The sequence below is a fragment of the Oncorhynchus keta genome, chromosome 27 (assembly GCF_023373465.1).
Source record: "Oncorhynchus keta strain PuntledgeMale-10-30-2019 chromosome 27, Oket_V2, whole genome shotgun sequence".
In the NCBI taxonomy this organism is placed as follows: Eukaryota; Metazoa; Chordata; class Actinopteri; order Salmoniformes; family Salmonidae; genus Oncorhynchus; species Oncorhynchus keta.
Window position 1 is genome coordinate 24,724,258 of NC_068447.1, and position 17,671 is coordinate 24,741,928.

The 17,671-nt window shown below is 44.4% G+C and overlaps 1 protein-coding gene across 1 annotated transcript in view; it reads right to left on the minus strand.

Moving 5' to 3' along the window:
• The window catches only part of LOC118360283 (cadherin-4-like), a 636,928-nt gene that overhangs the window by 151,624 nt on the left and 467,633 nt on the right, over positions 1 to 17,671 (minus strand). The window contains exon 5 of the mRNA XM_052482021.1: positions 2,934 to 3,146. Coding sequence (XP_052337981.1) covers positions 2,934 to 3,146 — 213 coding nt within the window. The remainder of the gene's footprint in view (positions 1 to 2,933; positions 3,147 to 17,671) is intronic.

Below are 17,671 nucleotides of genomic sequence, written 5' to 3' on the forward strand. Positions count from 1 at the left end.
GTAATTTGTTGCGATGGTAGTCACTTGTGTTATTCCCTGCTGCCGTATCTTGAATACTAAATGAGCGGAGCTTCGTTGAATAATGATCAAGCATAGTGCAGGCAGCAGACTTGTGGATCAGAGCATATTTATCGCCAGTCCACAGGACACAGACGAATGAAAGATATGTGCATGTTTTAGACCATGAGAACACATAATTGCGAGGGTGGTTTCTATCTGAACAAGCGTATCATATCTTCCCAGTTAAAAACAACATGCTATATATCTGTGCTTTGTAAATGCCCCAAAACCATGGCCCTATGTTACACCTTGAGGGATGAACTCTTGCCCTGGTTTGGTTAGCTGAAGATACACTGTAGGGACGTTGTCTTACTTAATGTCACTCAAGACTTTCCTTTATACCAGGATCCAGACCAAGGTTTTTACTTATACTTCTGTGGCAAATTACATTGTAAAAGGGGCAGTGCAATTATTATTATTTTATAAATGTTTTATTTTACCTTTATTTTGACAGGGATGTCATACTGAGACTATGATCTCTTTTACAGATGAGCCCTGCATAAATACATCAAACACATACAATATACAATATACAAAATGACAAAACATATTACGAAAAACAGACACCTTTATGAAAATAGAGGTCTCGATCATGACTCTGAACTGACCAAGGGGGACCAGAACATCTAATTTCAGAGGGCTCTGTGAGTTGTTCCACATAAAGGGTGCAGAAAGACTAAAAGCATCTTTACCCAACTCTGTGGAGGCTGAGTGTTATCCAAACCTGAGACCGGGTTTGGTCATTTGGAAGTCTAAATTGAATGAATGATTACAGATACATAGGAAATATCTGAGTGTTTTGTAGATAAACACAAGAAAATGTTGCCCTCTCCTTACATACAGAGAGGCCCAACCCACTTTTTGATACAAAACACAATGGTGAGATTCTATAACCATCACCAGTAATCAACCTAAGGGCACAATGGAAAACAGCATCTAGTGGTTGAAGTGTAGATGCTGCTGCATGCATATAGGTCATATCCCCATAATATAAAATAGACATAAAAGTGGCCTGGACAATTTCCTTCTTATTAACAAAAGCCAAACATGCATTTGTTTCTGTAAAAGAAACCAACCTTGAACTTCAAATTCTTCACCAGATTAATGACATGTTTTTTAAATGACAGTTTGTCATCAAGCCAGATACCAAGATATTTGTAGGAAAGAACTTGCTTAATTTTTATACCGTTCACACCAGTCATTACAAATATATTTCAATCTGGGTTATGGGACCTGACCTAGAACAAAGCATGCATTTTGTTTTGTTTGCATTTAGCACTAACTTTAGATCCAATATTGACCTCTGCAGTGCTTGAAAATCAGACTTCAAATGTGAAAAGGCTTGGCCAACAGATGGAGCAATGGAAAACAACACTGCATCATCTGCATACAAATGTATTATTATTTTTACTTTTTTATACAGCATTACCAATGTTATTTATATAGATTGTAAACAGTAGTGAGCCGAGTATCAAACCTTGGGGCACCTCTTTATTTAACTCAAGGAACTCAGATTTGACCCCATCTGACTGACATGATGGCCTGAGTTCTGTCATTTATATAATTATGCATCATTACCCAATCCTATCGAGGACAGCTTGTTCAATATAATGACATGGTCTACAACATGGCGGCACAATTCTTATTTAATTATGAAAGTGAAAACTGAATTCCTGAATTGTTTGAATAAAGGGGAAAATATACATGTCTTTCCCAGTGAAAGCCCAGCAGACAAAATAAAGACTGTGTATAGGCTAAGAGAGATAGAGAGCGTCTTGGTGTGTCTGGCGACAGAGCTCTCGGACCAAGGGGAAAAGCTCTTAGCCCAATCAGTAGAGTTAGAATACCGAAACACATTTTCAGTTGTAATCATATCACAGATACACAGCATAATCACCTTCCAAGCCTGACAGCCAATCATGAGGAAAGAGAGTGTTATGTATTTGTTTTAGCATGGTCAGGGCGTGAGTTGGGTGGGTAATATATGTTATTTTTTCTATGTTGTGGTTTTGTGTTTGGCCTGGTATGGTTCTCAATCAGAGGCAGGTGTCGTTTGTTGTCTCTGATTGAGAATCATACTTAGATAGCCTTTTCCCACCTGTGTTTTGTGGCTGATTATTTTCTGTTCTGTGTTTTTCTTCACCGTACAGGACTGTTCGTTTGTCGTTTTTTTTCTTCCCCCAGTGTTCAGTTGTTTCATTAAAGAATATGAACACTTACAACGCTGCGCATTGGTCCTCCTCTTCTTCCACCCACGACAAGCGTTACAGAATTATCCATCAAAAAAGGACCAAGCAGCGTGGTATCGGACAACAGCAGAAATCTCGGGTCTCATGGACATGGGAGGAGATTCGGGACGGAGAAGGACCCTGGGCACAGGCTGGGGAATATCGCCGCCACAAGGCAGAGCTGGTGGCAGCGAAAGCTGCGCGGCGGTGGTATGAGGAGGCAGTACGGCAGCGCGGCTGGGACGAGAGGCAGCCCCAAAAATGTCTTGGGAAGCGGGCACATGGGGAGTGTGGCTAAGTCAGGTAGAAGACCTGAGCCAACTCCCCATGCTTACCGTGGAGAGAGGTGGACTGGGCAGGCACCGTGTTATGCCATGAGGCGCACGGTGTCCCCGGTGCGCAGGCATAGCCCGGTGCGATACATCGCAGCGCCTCGTATTGGCCCGGGCTAGAGTGGGCATCAAGCCAGGTGCCATGAAGATAGTGTGCAATCCAAAGTATTAAGGTGCATGAGGTGTTATACAGTAGCTAAAATAACAATTGCCATACAAGGAACCATTTATTGTTAGGGCTTTAAAAAAGGGTTAGAGTCCTGAGTATTTCCTGTCTAACTTTGGGAGTTAACCAATCAGAAAGGTTACTTACACTGACAAGCATTTGTGGGAAGGGCCCCCTGGAGTTTTCAGGCACGTTGACTGGTGGAATCACCCAGTCCCTCTTCTGTCTCCGCAGCCCCTTGGAGCTTATCTCCTGTTGCCTGGGAAACATGATGACAGTGGGTGGAGCCTGGAACTCTGGTGGTGCTTTGACCTCCCCTTCCTCCTTCCTCTCCCCTCCTTTTCCCTCTTCCTCTGTGACCTGAAAGACATGACAAAAAGGACAAAGATACAGTTGAGCGGGTTGATATGTGATAAAATGTGCCTGTGTGATTTACACCCCTATTCCCCCAGCACGGCCAGGGACACTGAGTCATTCTCTATCCACAGGCTAGTGTTCTCATCAGGAAAACGATGGCTACAAAGAACCTCCACTCCCTTATGTGATAAATATATACACATTAGTCTTGTTGTTAAGGATGTCTTGATTGTAATCAGTGAGGGGGGTTTGGTGGGGTGCAATCAAGTGAGATGCAGTATCAGCAACGTTTGAATTGCATTGGCAGAGTAGAAGCAGCTGTTGAGATACAAAATTACAAAGTAAATACAACGTAAATGCAGTATTTAATTTATTCAACATTTGAATCAATTCAAAACTCTGGGTGCATCTAATAAACACCTTTTTCAAGGGTCAAGTATAAAGTTAGATAAGTCGCACATATGCGCATTTTCTTGGTTCGATATCTAATCAAATATCCGACAAGCCCGTAACAAGCTGACATAAGTCACGTCAACATTCATGTATGTGTACCTGGGGGATGCTGTATGACAAAAACCAGTCTTGTAGCTTCTCAGGGTCGTGTCCTGTATGGATCGGAATCCACATGAATAATACAAGGCTATGCTAGGAGGAACACACTGTATCCTGTAAGTCCAGGGGATATGGTAACTCTGCTATTAACATGGAGAAAACGTGCACCTCTTGTCTTCAGTGTAAACTGACAAACCTCTGGGTTATAACACAAAGTATACACAGTTCAGTCAGAATCATCATCTCACCAAATCACTCAGCCCTCTAGCTCTTCCCCCTCTCAAACTGGCTTTTCAGGATGGAGATCTTTCCATTTCCATCTCTCTCTTGCCATCTTATTGTTTTTCCTCTCCTCCCTGTCGGCTGATCCTGACAGCCTGTCTCAATAATAACTATTCATCAGAAGCTGGGGAGTGCTATGCTGCTCGGTGGATGGAGTGTGAGACAGGTTAAGTGTGCCAGCAGGCTAGGATAATGCCTTGCTAACGCCCTGTACCCCAGGTGTGCCTTAACTCTCCCCAGGTCTCACCAAATCATCTGCTCTCATGTTGCTCATTGTTCCAGGGCAGGGAGCAAATTATAGACATTTCCAGCTTAACGGGTGAGACTCGTTGCTTGCATGTGTGTGCACTCTCACGTATGTGAGAACAAACTCCGCTCCTCGGATAAGAGAGACAGGTCCAATCACAATTTCTTTGGACTTTTAAAGAGCCTTGTGTTTTAATACATATTCCGATATTTCATTTTACCTCGTCTCCCCTCACTACCTCCCTCCCTCGCTCTTTATACTTCTTGCTAATGTGTGGCCTTGCGGATTCCTTCTGGTAGTTAAAATTCAAGGGGAAACCCAGGAAGTATGCAGGAACAGGGGTACAACATTGAGAGTTGAGGGCTCTGGAGCACCACAAGCTGTTTATTCTAATTACCGCCTCGTAGAACTTTCCACAGTCTATAAAACATGTATTATTTTCTCTCTCCCCCCGTATGTAGGCCCCGCTGTCTGGTTGCCTCCCAAGGTGGGCTGTACCTGCCAGTGCAAACAATGCTTTCAGGCTGAGTTCATCAGATGGAGGTCCAGGAGAAATGCTTTTCAAGCTGCATTAAAGGAAGCCTGTCTGTTGGAGGGGCTGGCATGTATAAGCTGTGTGTTTGGGGAATAGGAGAAAGGAGAGGGGAGGGACAATGCCCATGGGTAAACGTTTAGTGTTCAGTTTCTTCAATCCAGCTCCACATTTTAAACATCAGGTATGTCATGGAACACAAGAGGGAGGAGGATGAGGGTGTGGGGTGAAAAGGAGTGAGAAGAAGGGGAGCAGGAGGGAGAAGGGAAGGAAAGGGTTGGTGGTTTACATGATGGAAAGAGAGAGGCGAGACATTTTTTGTCTCCGTCATTGCTTTCAAAAATATTTTGGCCATTTCGAGTTTAGAACGTTTGACATTACAAATAATGTCCAATCTTTTTGGAGATGAGAATGTGGGAGTTGATCTTAAATTCCATGCTTACTTTGGTGACTCATCTATTTATATTTCAGCCTGACATTAATAATTATTCCTGTATCCAACATCAACATCATGGGAATGAGTATAGTTGGTGCACTTCATCCCTCTACCACTAGTGGAGCTGCAGCCCTACATACAGCCCAAGCTCTGTGTCTCTGCCTAGGATGCTTCACGATCGAGAAATCAGTCCTCTAATCCAACCCTCCTCTTCCCCTGTGCCAGGCACAGTCTACCCTTCCAAACACGCATGTGACATGTGTCATCATATGTCATCATGTGCCATGTTGCCTGAACCAGATCCATATGGTGTGTTTTCAGGGGGACACCTCTCTCTCTCTCCAGCAACCAGTGCCAAGTGAAACACGTCTGTGTTCGCCAGCTATGAACATGGATCCAAACTGGATTCATCAGATGGAAAGGGGAGACAGATGTGCACTTGGTTCTGGACAAATGTATTATATTTCTTCAGCGGGAGGAGGGCTGCTCCAGTTCAGACCTCCACGGTGGGGGGACTAGGTAGGGGAGGGAGGAAGGTTCTGGGGGTATTAGGGATTGGATCGGGGTGGGAGAGAGGATGATGGGAAGAGGAAGTTTGAAATAGGGGGTGGTTATATTAAGAAGCAGGTGTGACCCCCCTGTCAAAATAAGTCCATGTTCCAAATCCTTTCATCTGCAGATTCTAACAGGGTGAGTAAGTGTGTGTGTGTGTGTGTGTCTGTGAGAGAGGGTGAGAGTCAGAGAGAGATAAATAACTCAGAAACAACACACATGCACACATCAATATATGACACACACACACACACACACACACACACACACACACACACACACACACACACACACACACACACACACACACAGAGACACATACAGAACACACACAGAGACACCCAGAGAACACACACACACAGACACATAAAAGACACATACAGAGCACACAGACACATAAAGAACAAGTGTTGGAAAAAGTACCCCAAACGTCATACTTGAGTAAAAGTAAAGATACCTTAATAGAAAATGAATCAAAAGTGAAAGTCACCAAGTAAAATACTACTTCAGTAAAAGTATAAAAGTATTTGGTTTAAAATATACTTAAGAGTATCAAAAGTAAAATAATAATATTTTCACATTCCATATATTAAGCATACCAGACGGCACAATTGTCTTTTTTTAAGGATTGCCAAGGGCACACTCCAACACTCAGACATCATTTACAAACAAATAATTTGTGTTTAGTGAGTCTGTCAGATCAGAGGCAGTAGGGATAACCAGGGATGTTCTTTTGAGAAGTGTGTGAATTTGACCATTTTCCAGTCCTGCTAAAAGCATTTGAAATATAATGAGTAGTTTTGGGTGTCAGGGAAAATGTATGGAGAAAAAGTACATAATTTTCTATAGGAATGTAGTGAAGTAAAAGTAAAAGTTGTCAAAAATATAAATTGTAAAGTACAGATTAGAGGTCGACCGATTAATCGGAATGGCCGATTAATTGGGGCCGATATCGGAAATCCGTATTTCTGGGCACCAATTTTTTAATTTTTTTAAATGTTTTTTTTATACCTTTATTTCATCTTTATTTAACTAAGCAAGTCAGTTAAGAACACATTCTTATTTTCAATGACGGCCTAAAAACGGTGGGTTAACCGCCTCGTTCAGGGGCAGAACGACAGATTTTCACCTTGTCAGCTCGGGGGAACCAATCTTGCAACCTTACAGTTAACTAGTCCAACGCAATAACGACCTGCCTCTCTCTCGTTGTACTCCACAAGGAGACTGTTGCACGAATGCAGTAAACCAAGGTAAGTTGCTAGCTAGCATTAAACTTATCTTATAAAAAACAAACAATCATTATCACTAGTTAACTACGCATGGTTGATGATATTATCTAGTGTGTCCTGCGTTGCATATAATCTGATTGAGCATAGAAGCATACAAGTATCTAAGTATCTGACTGAGCGGTGGTAGGCAGAAGCAGGACCGTAAACATTAATTCAAACAGCACTTTCATGCCTTTTGCCAGCAGCTCTTCGTTGTGCGTCAAGCATTGCGCTGTTTATGACTTCAAGCCTATCAACTCCTGAGATGAGGCTGGTGTAACCGAAGAGAAATGGCTAGCTAGTTAGCGCGCGCTAATAGCATTTCAAACGTCACTCACTCTGAGCCTTCTAGTAGTTGTTCCCCTTGCTCTGCATGGGTAACGCTGCTTCGATGGTGGCTGTTGTCATTGTGTTGCTGGTTCGAGCCCAGGAAGGAGCGAGGAGAGGGACGGAAGCTATACTGTTACACTGGCAATACTAAAGTGCCTATAAGAACATCCAATAGTCAAAGGTTAATGAAATACAAATGGTGTAGAGGGAAATAGTACTATAATTCATATAATAACTACAACCTAAAACTTCTTACCTGGGAATATTGAAGACTCATGTTAAAAGGAACCACCAGTTTTCATATGTTCTCATGTTCTGAGCAAGGAACTGAAACGTTAGCTTTCTTACATAGCACATATTGCATTTTACTTTCTTTTCCAACACTTTGTTTTTGCATTATTTAAACAAAATTGAACATGTTTCATTATTTACTTGAGGCTAAATTGATTTTATTGATGTATTATATTAAGTAAAAATAAGTGTTCATTCAGTATTGTTGTAATTGTCATTATTAAAAAAAATGTTTTATAAAAAAAAATTGGTCGATTAATCGGTATCGGCCTTTTTGGTCCTCCAATAATCGGTATCGGCGTTGAAAAATCATAATCGGTCGACCTCTAGTAGAGATACCCCAAAAAACGACTTAAGTAGTACTTTAAAGTATTATTACTTAAGTACTTCACACCACTGCACAGAACACACACAGAGACACACAAAGACATACAGAGACACAGACACACACATACTTGCATGCATACACACATACAGTGCATTCGAAAATAAAAAACAGAAATGTTGCATTTACATAAGTATTCAGACCCTTAATTCAGTACTTTGTTGAAGCCCATTTGGCAGTGATTACAGCCTCGAGTCTTCTTGGGTATGATGCTACAAGCTTGGCACACCTGTCTTTGTGGAGTTTCTCCCATTATTCTCTGCAGATCCTCTCAAGCTTGGTCAGGTTGTATGGGGAGAGTCGGTGCACAGCTATTTTCAGGTCTCTCCAGAGATCGGGATCAAGTCTGGCCCCAGTCTGAGGTCCTAAGCGCCCCGTAGCAGGTTTTCATCAAGGATCTCTCTGCACTTTACTCCGTTCATCTTTCCCTCGATCCTGACGAGTCTCCCAGTCCCTGCCACTGAAAAACATCCCCACAGAATGATGCTGCCACCACCAAGCTTCACCATAGGGATGGTACCAGGTTTCATCCAGATGTGATGTTTGGCATTCAGGCCAAAGCGTTCAATCTTGGTTTCCGTCTGGCCACTCTACCACAAAGGCCTGATTAGTGGAGTGCTGCAGAGATGGTTGTCATTCTGGAAGGTTCTCCCCTCTCCACAGAGGAACTCTGGAGCACTGTCAGAGTGACCATCGGGTTCTTGGTCACCTCCCTGACAAAGGCCCTTCTCCCCTGATTGCTCAGTTTGGCCGGGCAGCCAGCTCTAAGAAGAGTCTTGGTGGTTCCAAACTTCTTCCATTTAAGAATGAAGGAGGCCACTGTGTTCTTGGGTACCTTCAATGCTGCAGACATCTTTTGGTACCCTTCCACGACACAATCCTGTCTCGGAGCTCTACGGACAATTTCTTCGACCTCATAGCTTGCTTTTTGCTGTCAACAGTGGGACATTATATAGACATCATATCCATTCAATTGAATTTACCACAGATGGACTCCAATCAAGTTGTAGAAACATCTCAAGGATGATCAATGGAAACAGGATGCACCTAAACTGAATTTCGAGTCTCATAGCAAAGGATCTGAAAATATATGTAAATAAGATATTTCTGGGTTTTTTTTTATACATTTGCAAAAATGACAAAAACTTGTTATTGCTTTATCATTATGTCTAGATTGATGGGGAAAAAATGAATTTAATACATTTTAGAGTAAGGCTGTAATATAACAAAATGTGGAAAAAGTGAAGGGGTCTGAATACTTTCAGAATGCACTGTACACACACACGCATACACGTGCGCACACACACACACACACACACACACACACACACACACACACACACACACACACACACACACACACACACACACACACACACACACACACACACACACACACACACACACACACACACACACACACACACACAAATGTACACTAAAACACACACACTTAACATATTCACACATGATCATACATTACCCCTCTATCAGACACTCACACAGAAACAAACACCCATTCTTTCACACACACCCGCTGTGTGAACAGAAGTCAGTGAGTGTGAAATGGAAGCGGCCCCCAGCTCCGGTACCACCAGTACCCAGCCAGCTGGCACCTATCCCGGCCTTCCCCTCTTCTCCCAGCCTCCCATTGCCCCGGCCAGCACACTTCGATATGAGTCAGCCCCTGGTGACACACACATCTGGAAGTTATTAATCCACAAGCAGAGTGCCACAAAGCGCTATGTCTATAATGAAACATCACATTGTTCTCAGTGTCCTCGTTGTCTCCTCTGTCTATATAACAGCTTGAATTGGGGCGGCAGGTAGCCTAGTGAACTAGGAACCGAAAGGTTGCAAGATCGAATCCCCGAGCTGACAAGGTAAAAAATATGTTGTTCTGCCCCTGAACAAGGCAGTTACAGTGGGGGGAAAGTATTTAGTCAGCCACCAATTGTGCAAGTTATCCCACTTAAAAAGATGAGAGAGGCCTGTAATTTTCATCATAGGTACACTTCAACTATGACAGACAAAATGATGGGAAAAAAATCCAGAAAATCACATTGTATGATTTTTAATGAATTTATTTGCATATTGTGGTGGAAAATAAGTACTTGGTCACCTACAAACAAGCAAGATTTCTGGCTCTCACAGACCTGTAACTTCTTCTTTAAGAGGCTCCTCTGTCCTCCACTCGTTACCTGTATTAATGGCACCTGTTTGAACTTGTTATCAGTATAAAAGACACCTGTCCACAACCTCAAACAGTCACACTCCAAACTCCACTATGGCCAACACCAAAGAGCTTTCAAATGACACCAGAAACAAAATTGTAGACCTGCACCAGGCTGGGAAGACTGAATCTGCAATAGGTAAGCAGCTTGGTTTGAAGAAATCAACTGTGGGAGCAATTATTAGGAAATGGAAGACATACAAGACCACTGATAATCTCCCTCGATCTGGGGCTCCGTGCAAGATCTCACCCCGTGGGGTCAAAATGATCACAAGAACGGTGAGCAAAAATCCCAGAACCACACGGGGTGACCGAGTGAATGACCTGCAGAGAGCTGGGACCAAAGTAACAAAGCCTAACATCAGCAAGGGCAGTGAAGATGAAACGTGGCTGGGTCTTTCAGCATGACAATGATCCCAAACACACCGCCCGGGCAACGAAGGAGTGGCTTCGTAAGAAGCAGTTCAAGGTCCTGGAGTGGCCTAGCCTGTCTCCAGATCTCAACCTCAGAAAATCTTTGGAGGGAGTTGAAAGTCTGTGCTGCCCAGCAACAGCCCCAAAATATCACTGCTCTAGAGGAGATCTGCATGGAGGAATGGGCCAAAATACCAGCAACAGTGTGTGAAAACATTGTGAAGATTTACACAAAGCATTTGACCTCTGTCATTACCAACAAAGGGTATATAACAAAGTATTGAGTTAAACTTTTGTTATTGACCAAATACTTATTTTCCACCATAATTTGCAAAACAATTAATAAAAAATCCTACAATGTGATTTTCTGGATTTTTTTTCTCATTTTGTCTGTCATAGTTGAAGTGTACCTATGAGGAAAATTACAGGCCTCTCATATTTTTAAGTGGGAGAACTTACAAAATTGGTGGCTGACTAAATACTTTTTTGCCCCACTGTTACTCACCTTCATTGAAAATTAGAATTTGTTCTTAACTGACTTGCCTAGCTAAATAAAGGTAAAATAAAATAAAAACTACAGCTGTAGTAGAATTCTTCTCCTTCTTCAGTATCTAAGTTAAATAGTATGAATGTGTAATGGTCACAGTTAGGGTCTAAGACCTGCTCTTTAGTTCGACTGGCTATCTATGCCTCTTACTGTGGGACAAAGTCTGTGAATCCAGTGGGATTTGGGTGTTAAATTCCCCGTGGAGCTCCCAGGGGTCATGAGCACTCGCACACATACGCCCGTGGACACAACACACTCTGGTCAAGGTACGGCAGCCATGGTGTGACCCCATCTTGGCTGCCCATAGTAAGAGTTCCTCTTGGTGAATCAGTGTCATGGCAGAGAACTGAATGACACATGGGCTCTTCTGGACATGGATAATTCTGGATGATCCTGTGATTCAGAGTGCCCAGGCTGCCTCTACCCCTCTCTGTTCCAGTGGGTAATGTGTTACCAGGTGGCAAGGAGACATGGGAATCACTGCACTGATTAGATGCTGGATAAACCAATGGGGTTCAGGGAGAGAGACAAGTCTAGGATCTCATGATATAGCCAGAGCTCAAAACCCACATTCACTCTAACTCTGTTAATATATGCTGTTTCCTACCTTCCTAATCCTACGAATACATTCCACTCCTTAGAATAGCCTTCACTTCTACTCTAAAGGGTTTAGATAAAGGCCATGCCTAGGCCTGATGAACTGAGTATCAGGGCTATAGTCAAGGCTGACTAGCTATGTGTGACAGTCTCTGTGTATGTCACACCCTGATCTGTTTCATCTGTCTTCGTGCTGGTCTCCACCTCCCTCCAGGTGTCGCCCATCTACCCCATTATCCCCAGTGTACTTATACCTGTGATCTCTGTTTGTCTGTTACCAGTTAGTGTTGTTCGTCAAGCCTACCAGTGTTTTTCCCCTTGCTCATGTCTGTTTCTAGTTCCTGTTTTCTAGTTTTCCCAGTTTTGAACATTCTGCCTGCCCTGATCCTGAGCCCGCCTGCCGTTTCTGTACCTTGATTATTGACCTCTGCTTGCTCTGACCCCGAGACTGTCTGCCGTTCTGTACCTTTTGGATTCTGATCTGGATTACTGACCTCTGCCTGCCCTTGACCTGTTGTTTTACCTGCCCCCTGTTCTAGTAATAAACTTTTGTTACTTTGACCTTGTCTGCATCTTCCCTAAAACATGATAGTGCGAACTGGCCATGACTGACCCAGCAGACTCGGACCAGCTCCGCAACGCCATCTCCTCCCAAGGAGCCACCATTGGAAGGCACGAGGAGTTGCTTCGTGGCCTCATGGACGGGGTCCAGACCTTGGCCGAAATGCCATGACCGAGAATTGAACACATTTCTGGAGCAATTCTGCGGGTTGTTTGTTAAGCAACCTACCACAACGGTAACGTCCCAGGCCCTCAGTAACCCGGCTGTTAGCAGCGTCACCTCCCAAGACACACTGACTTCCCGGGAACCCCGCCTACCTCCCCCGGAACGCTTCGTTGGAGAGTCGGGCACCTGTCGGGCATTTCTCACTCAGTGTTCGCTCATCATTAAGCTGCAGCCCTCCTCCTTCCCCTCAGACCACTCTAAGATAGCGTACCTCAGCATGCTGATGTCCGGGAGGGCTCTCGCCTGGGTCACGGCAGTATGGGAACAACAGTTGGCCGTATGCTTCAATCTGGAGGAGTTTGTGGCGGAGCTGAGAGTGCCTGGAACCCGGAAGCGATGTTCGACATGTTCCTGCACGGAGTATCAGAGGAAGTAAAGGACAAGCTTGCAGCCCGGGAACTACCGAGTCTCCGAATTCTACCAATTCACCTCTTCCCGAGCCAATGCAACTAGGCAGAGCTATGCTGTCCCCAGCCGAACGGCTATACAGGCTTCACATGAAGAGTGTCCTGTATTGCGGGCCTACTGGTCATTTCCTGGCCACCTGTCCACTAAAAGACCAGGCTGACCGGTAGGAGTGAGTACTCTGATGGGGCAAATGGATAACATTTCCTCTCCCCTTACTCGCACCCCTTTTCATGCCATCTTGCTGTGGGGGAACCAGTCAAAATTCTCTGGGTACTCATCGATTCTGGGGCCGATGAGAGCTTTATAGACGCTACCCTGGGGTCCGAGCTTGGCATCCACATGGACGTTAGAGCACTGGACGGGCGCTATATGGGCCGGGTCACACACAACACCACCCCCATCAACCTACGTGTGTCAGGGAACCCCAGCGAGACAATCCTATTTCTGCTAATTAATTTTCCTCAAGTTCCTGTGGTATTGGGATTATCTTGGCTCCAGCGACAGAATCCCATTATTGACTGGTCTGCTGGTGCCATCATGGGCTGGAGCCCGTTCTGCCACGCTCATTTCCTGAAGTCAGCGCAGCCTACCCTGGGACGTCTTCCTGGAGGCTGGGAAGTTGCCCAGGACCTCTACACCATTCCCGCGGAGTACCAGGACCTTCGGGAGGTGTTCAGTAAGCCCCAGGCCACTTCGCTTCCGTTGCACCAACCATATGACTGCGGGATCGACCTTCTCCCAGGCACCACTCTGCCCGGGGACGACTGTACTCTCTGTTGGGTCTGGAGACCAAGATAATGGAGACGTACATTGAGGACTCCCTAGAGGCAGGGTTCATCCGTCCTTCTGCCTTCTGGCAGGGTTCATCCGTCCTTCTGCCCGAACACCAGCTTTTTGTGATAGCAAAGAAGTGCGAGTTCCATCGCTCCACCATCCCCTTCCTGGATTACATCATTGCTGCAGGGAGTATACAGATGGATCCCGGGAAGGTGAGAGCGGTGGAGGATTGGTCCCAGCCTATGTCCAGAGAGCAACTGCAACGTTTCCTGGGATTCACTAACTTCTATTGCCGCTTTAAATCTTGGGTTACAGCACCCTGGCTTCTCCCCTGTCTGCACTCACCTCTCCCATGGATCCGTTCACATGGTCCCCAGCTGCAGATTGGGCGTTCCCAGATCTCTAACACCGTTCTCCACAGCTCCCATCTTGGTTCATCCTGACCCGTCCCACCAGTTCATGGTGGAGGCCAATGCTTCGGATGTTAGGGTGGGGGCTGTCCTGTCCCAGCATTATGCCCTGGACCTCAAGTTACATCCCTGTGCCTTCTTCTCCCATCACCTCAACACCACAGAGAGGAACTACGATGTGGGGAATCGTGAGCTTCTTGCGGTGAAGATGGTGTTGGAGGAGTGGAGGCACTGGCTGGATGGGGCAGAACATCTGTTCATTGTGTGGACAGACCACAAGAACATGGAATATCTCTGCACTGCCAAGCGTCTCAACTTCAGGCAAGCTAGGTGGGCCTTGCTTTTCACCCGGTTCAACTTCTCCCTCTCATACCGACCGGGATCCAAGAATGTCAAGCTGGATGCATTCTCTTGCCGCTATAGCCCCACGGATACACCTCCGGAACCCGAGACCATCCTTCTCACCAGCGTTCCCAGCCGTACCCTGGGGGGAGGCCAAATAACCGTCTGTTTGTCTCTGATGCTGTCCACTCCTCGGTTCTGGAGTGGGCCCACTCCTCTAAGCTTGCCTGCCACTCGGCCTCCCATCGGACCCTGGCCTTTTGGTGGCCTACCATGGTTTCTGACGCCTCCGCACTTGTCGCCGCATGCACGATCTGTGCACAGAACAAGACTCCCCGGCAAGCTCCGGCTGGTCTCCTTCAACCTCTGCCTGTTCCTCCCTGGACTTTGTTAAGGGTCTCCCCCATCTGATGGCAACACCGCCATCCTGCCAGTAGTGGACCGGTTTTCCAAAGCAGCCCACTTCATTCCTCTCCCCAAGCTACCCTCTGCCAAAGAGACGGCCCAACTCATGGTGCAACAGGTCTTCCGGATTCATGGACTCCCAGTGGACATGGTCTCTGATCGGGGTCCTCAGGTCCTTTCCCGGTTCTGGATGGCATTCTGCACACTCATTGGGTTATGGGCCAGCCTGTTCTCCGGGTTCCACCCCCAGTCCAATGGCCAGTCAGAGCGAGCCAACCAAGACCTGGTGACGACTCTTCACTGCCTGGTCTCTGCCAACCCCACCACCTGGAGCCAGCAACTTGTGTGAGTCAAATATGCCCGCAACACCCTTCCTTGCTCTGCCAAGGTTCTCTCACCTTTTGAGTGTTCCCTGGGCTATCAGCCCCCGCTCTTCCCGGAGCAAGAGGAAGAGGTCGGCATACCCTCGGCCCAGATTTTTGTCCACCGCTGTCGTCTAACCTGGAAGAGATCCCGGTCGGCTCTTCTCAAGACCACCTCCAGGTATTGACGACAAGCGGACTGATCTAATAGATCTGAAGGAAAATAACTTTAAGTCCTTCCTGCAACTCTTTAAGAATTCTACCAACAAAAGGGTTGATGATCTGTAATGGGTTGATGGATTGATGGGATGTAATGTAATTTAAACACCGTTTGGAATTTACGCAGTCGGAGGTGAAGGAGCTAAAGGGTGCGAATTTCTCCAGCCAGAACACATTCAGAACCATGTCTGAGGATTTCGCAATTCTCCAAACAACACTTGACAAGCACTCTTCCAAAGGAGCCCACTTCGAAAACCAATTGAGGCTCAATAACATTTAATCAATGGAATTGAGGACAGAAAGACTGAAACTTGGCATGACACAGAAGTCAATTCCAAGAAAATCCTGGCAGATCAACTGGATCCTACACTCATCAAGATGGAGATGGCGCACAGGAATGGCACTTTGTTCCCCTCTGGATGGCCCAGATCTATAGTGGTGAAACAGCTCAGGTTCAACGAGAAGGGGGAAATTCTCAGGAGAGCCATGTGCCTGAAGGGAATCAAAATCTTCATCAATGAAGACTTCTCTGAAAAGGTACGAGTCAAAAGAAAGGAACTGCTGCCATGACTAAATGAAGAACGAAAAAAAGGCAACATCACATACCTGAGGTATGATCAGCTGGTTGACCCCCCTCCTGTTCATATTTTGGTGATGAAAAAGTGGTAATTGCATGCATCTATCGGCCACCCGATTCTGACATTTGTAGTTTCATTGATATCCTTGCATCAACCTTGAATGTGATTAATAATAATGGTAAAATTGGGTGATTACAACATAAACCTATTTAAATCAGACTTTTTGAATACTTTATCCCCCAGCTATCTGTATCCCCTCACCTATAAGACCACAGAGTGACCTGTTCATCTGACACTCTTATTGATCATATTTTTACTAATTAATAATAATAATAATAATTATTTGAATAATATGGCTAATGTTATAATGACATTTCTGACCACTTTCCAATTTTGCACTTCTCTTTGGCAGCTGGAAAGGAACAGATGGGAATGATTAGTACTATTAAGGGTAGAATATTTAACAAAAGTCATCGTGAGCGCTTTAAGATGTTGATTGATGATATTTCATGGGAATTTATTTATAATCAAGCCGATGTGGAGTCTGCTTACCAGACTTTTCTCACATCTTTCAATTCTGTATTTCAGCACTGCTTTCCCAAAGTAAGAGAGCAGCAAATGGGTTCTGGAAATCTTGCATTTACAACCGGTCTCAAAAAATAACGTTTCTCAAAAAGTAGAAGACAAAATTTACTAATCTACTTAGGATATCCCCAAAACTATATTTTACTAACAAATTCCAAGAATCCTTAAATAATATAAAGTTAACTTGGAAAATCAATAATCAACTGTTGAATAAGATAAAGTAATCTACAACTATACCATCTCAATGCATTGTTGGAAATAAGACCTAAAGTGATCCTGATGGAATTTCACGTGAATTTAATAACATTTTTGTGAATGTGGGTTCTTCTCTGTCAAAGAAAATAGAGAAAACTATTGAAATCCCTTGGATTGATCCCTTCCCTTGGAAATCCCTTTCCCTTCTCTGCTTCAGTTTGATACTCCTGGTGTAATGGATGTGGTGAAGGTAAATGGTAATTTAAATATATCAGCAGCACGTTATGATGAGATTAGTACTTCTTCTGTAAAATCAGTGTCTTCCTCGATTACTGAGCCTTTAATAAACATATTCACCAAATCAATGCAAACTGGTATTGTTCCTAAAGATTTTAAAATTGCCAAGTTATCCCCTTCTATAAATCTAGGCATCCCAGATCTATTACAAACTTTCGCCCAATATCTGTACTATCATGTTTTTCTGAAATCCTAGAAAAATGTATATATAAGAGAATGTTGAAACATTTAAATCAACACTGTATTCTATATGAGCAACAATATGGTTTTCGTAAAAACTACTCGTAAAAACGGGCTCTTTTGTAACTTGTGGATAAAATCTTTACAGCCCTGAACAACAATGAATATTTTCTTGGCATCATTTTAGATTTATCCAAAGCGTTTGACACGGTTGATCACGAAATATGATACTCTCTATTGCATTATTACAGTTTTCAGCATTATGCTTATAATTGGCTATATTTGTTTATGCAAATGGCTGTGCATCTACCAGGGCC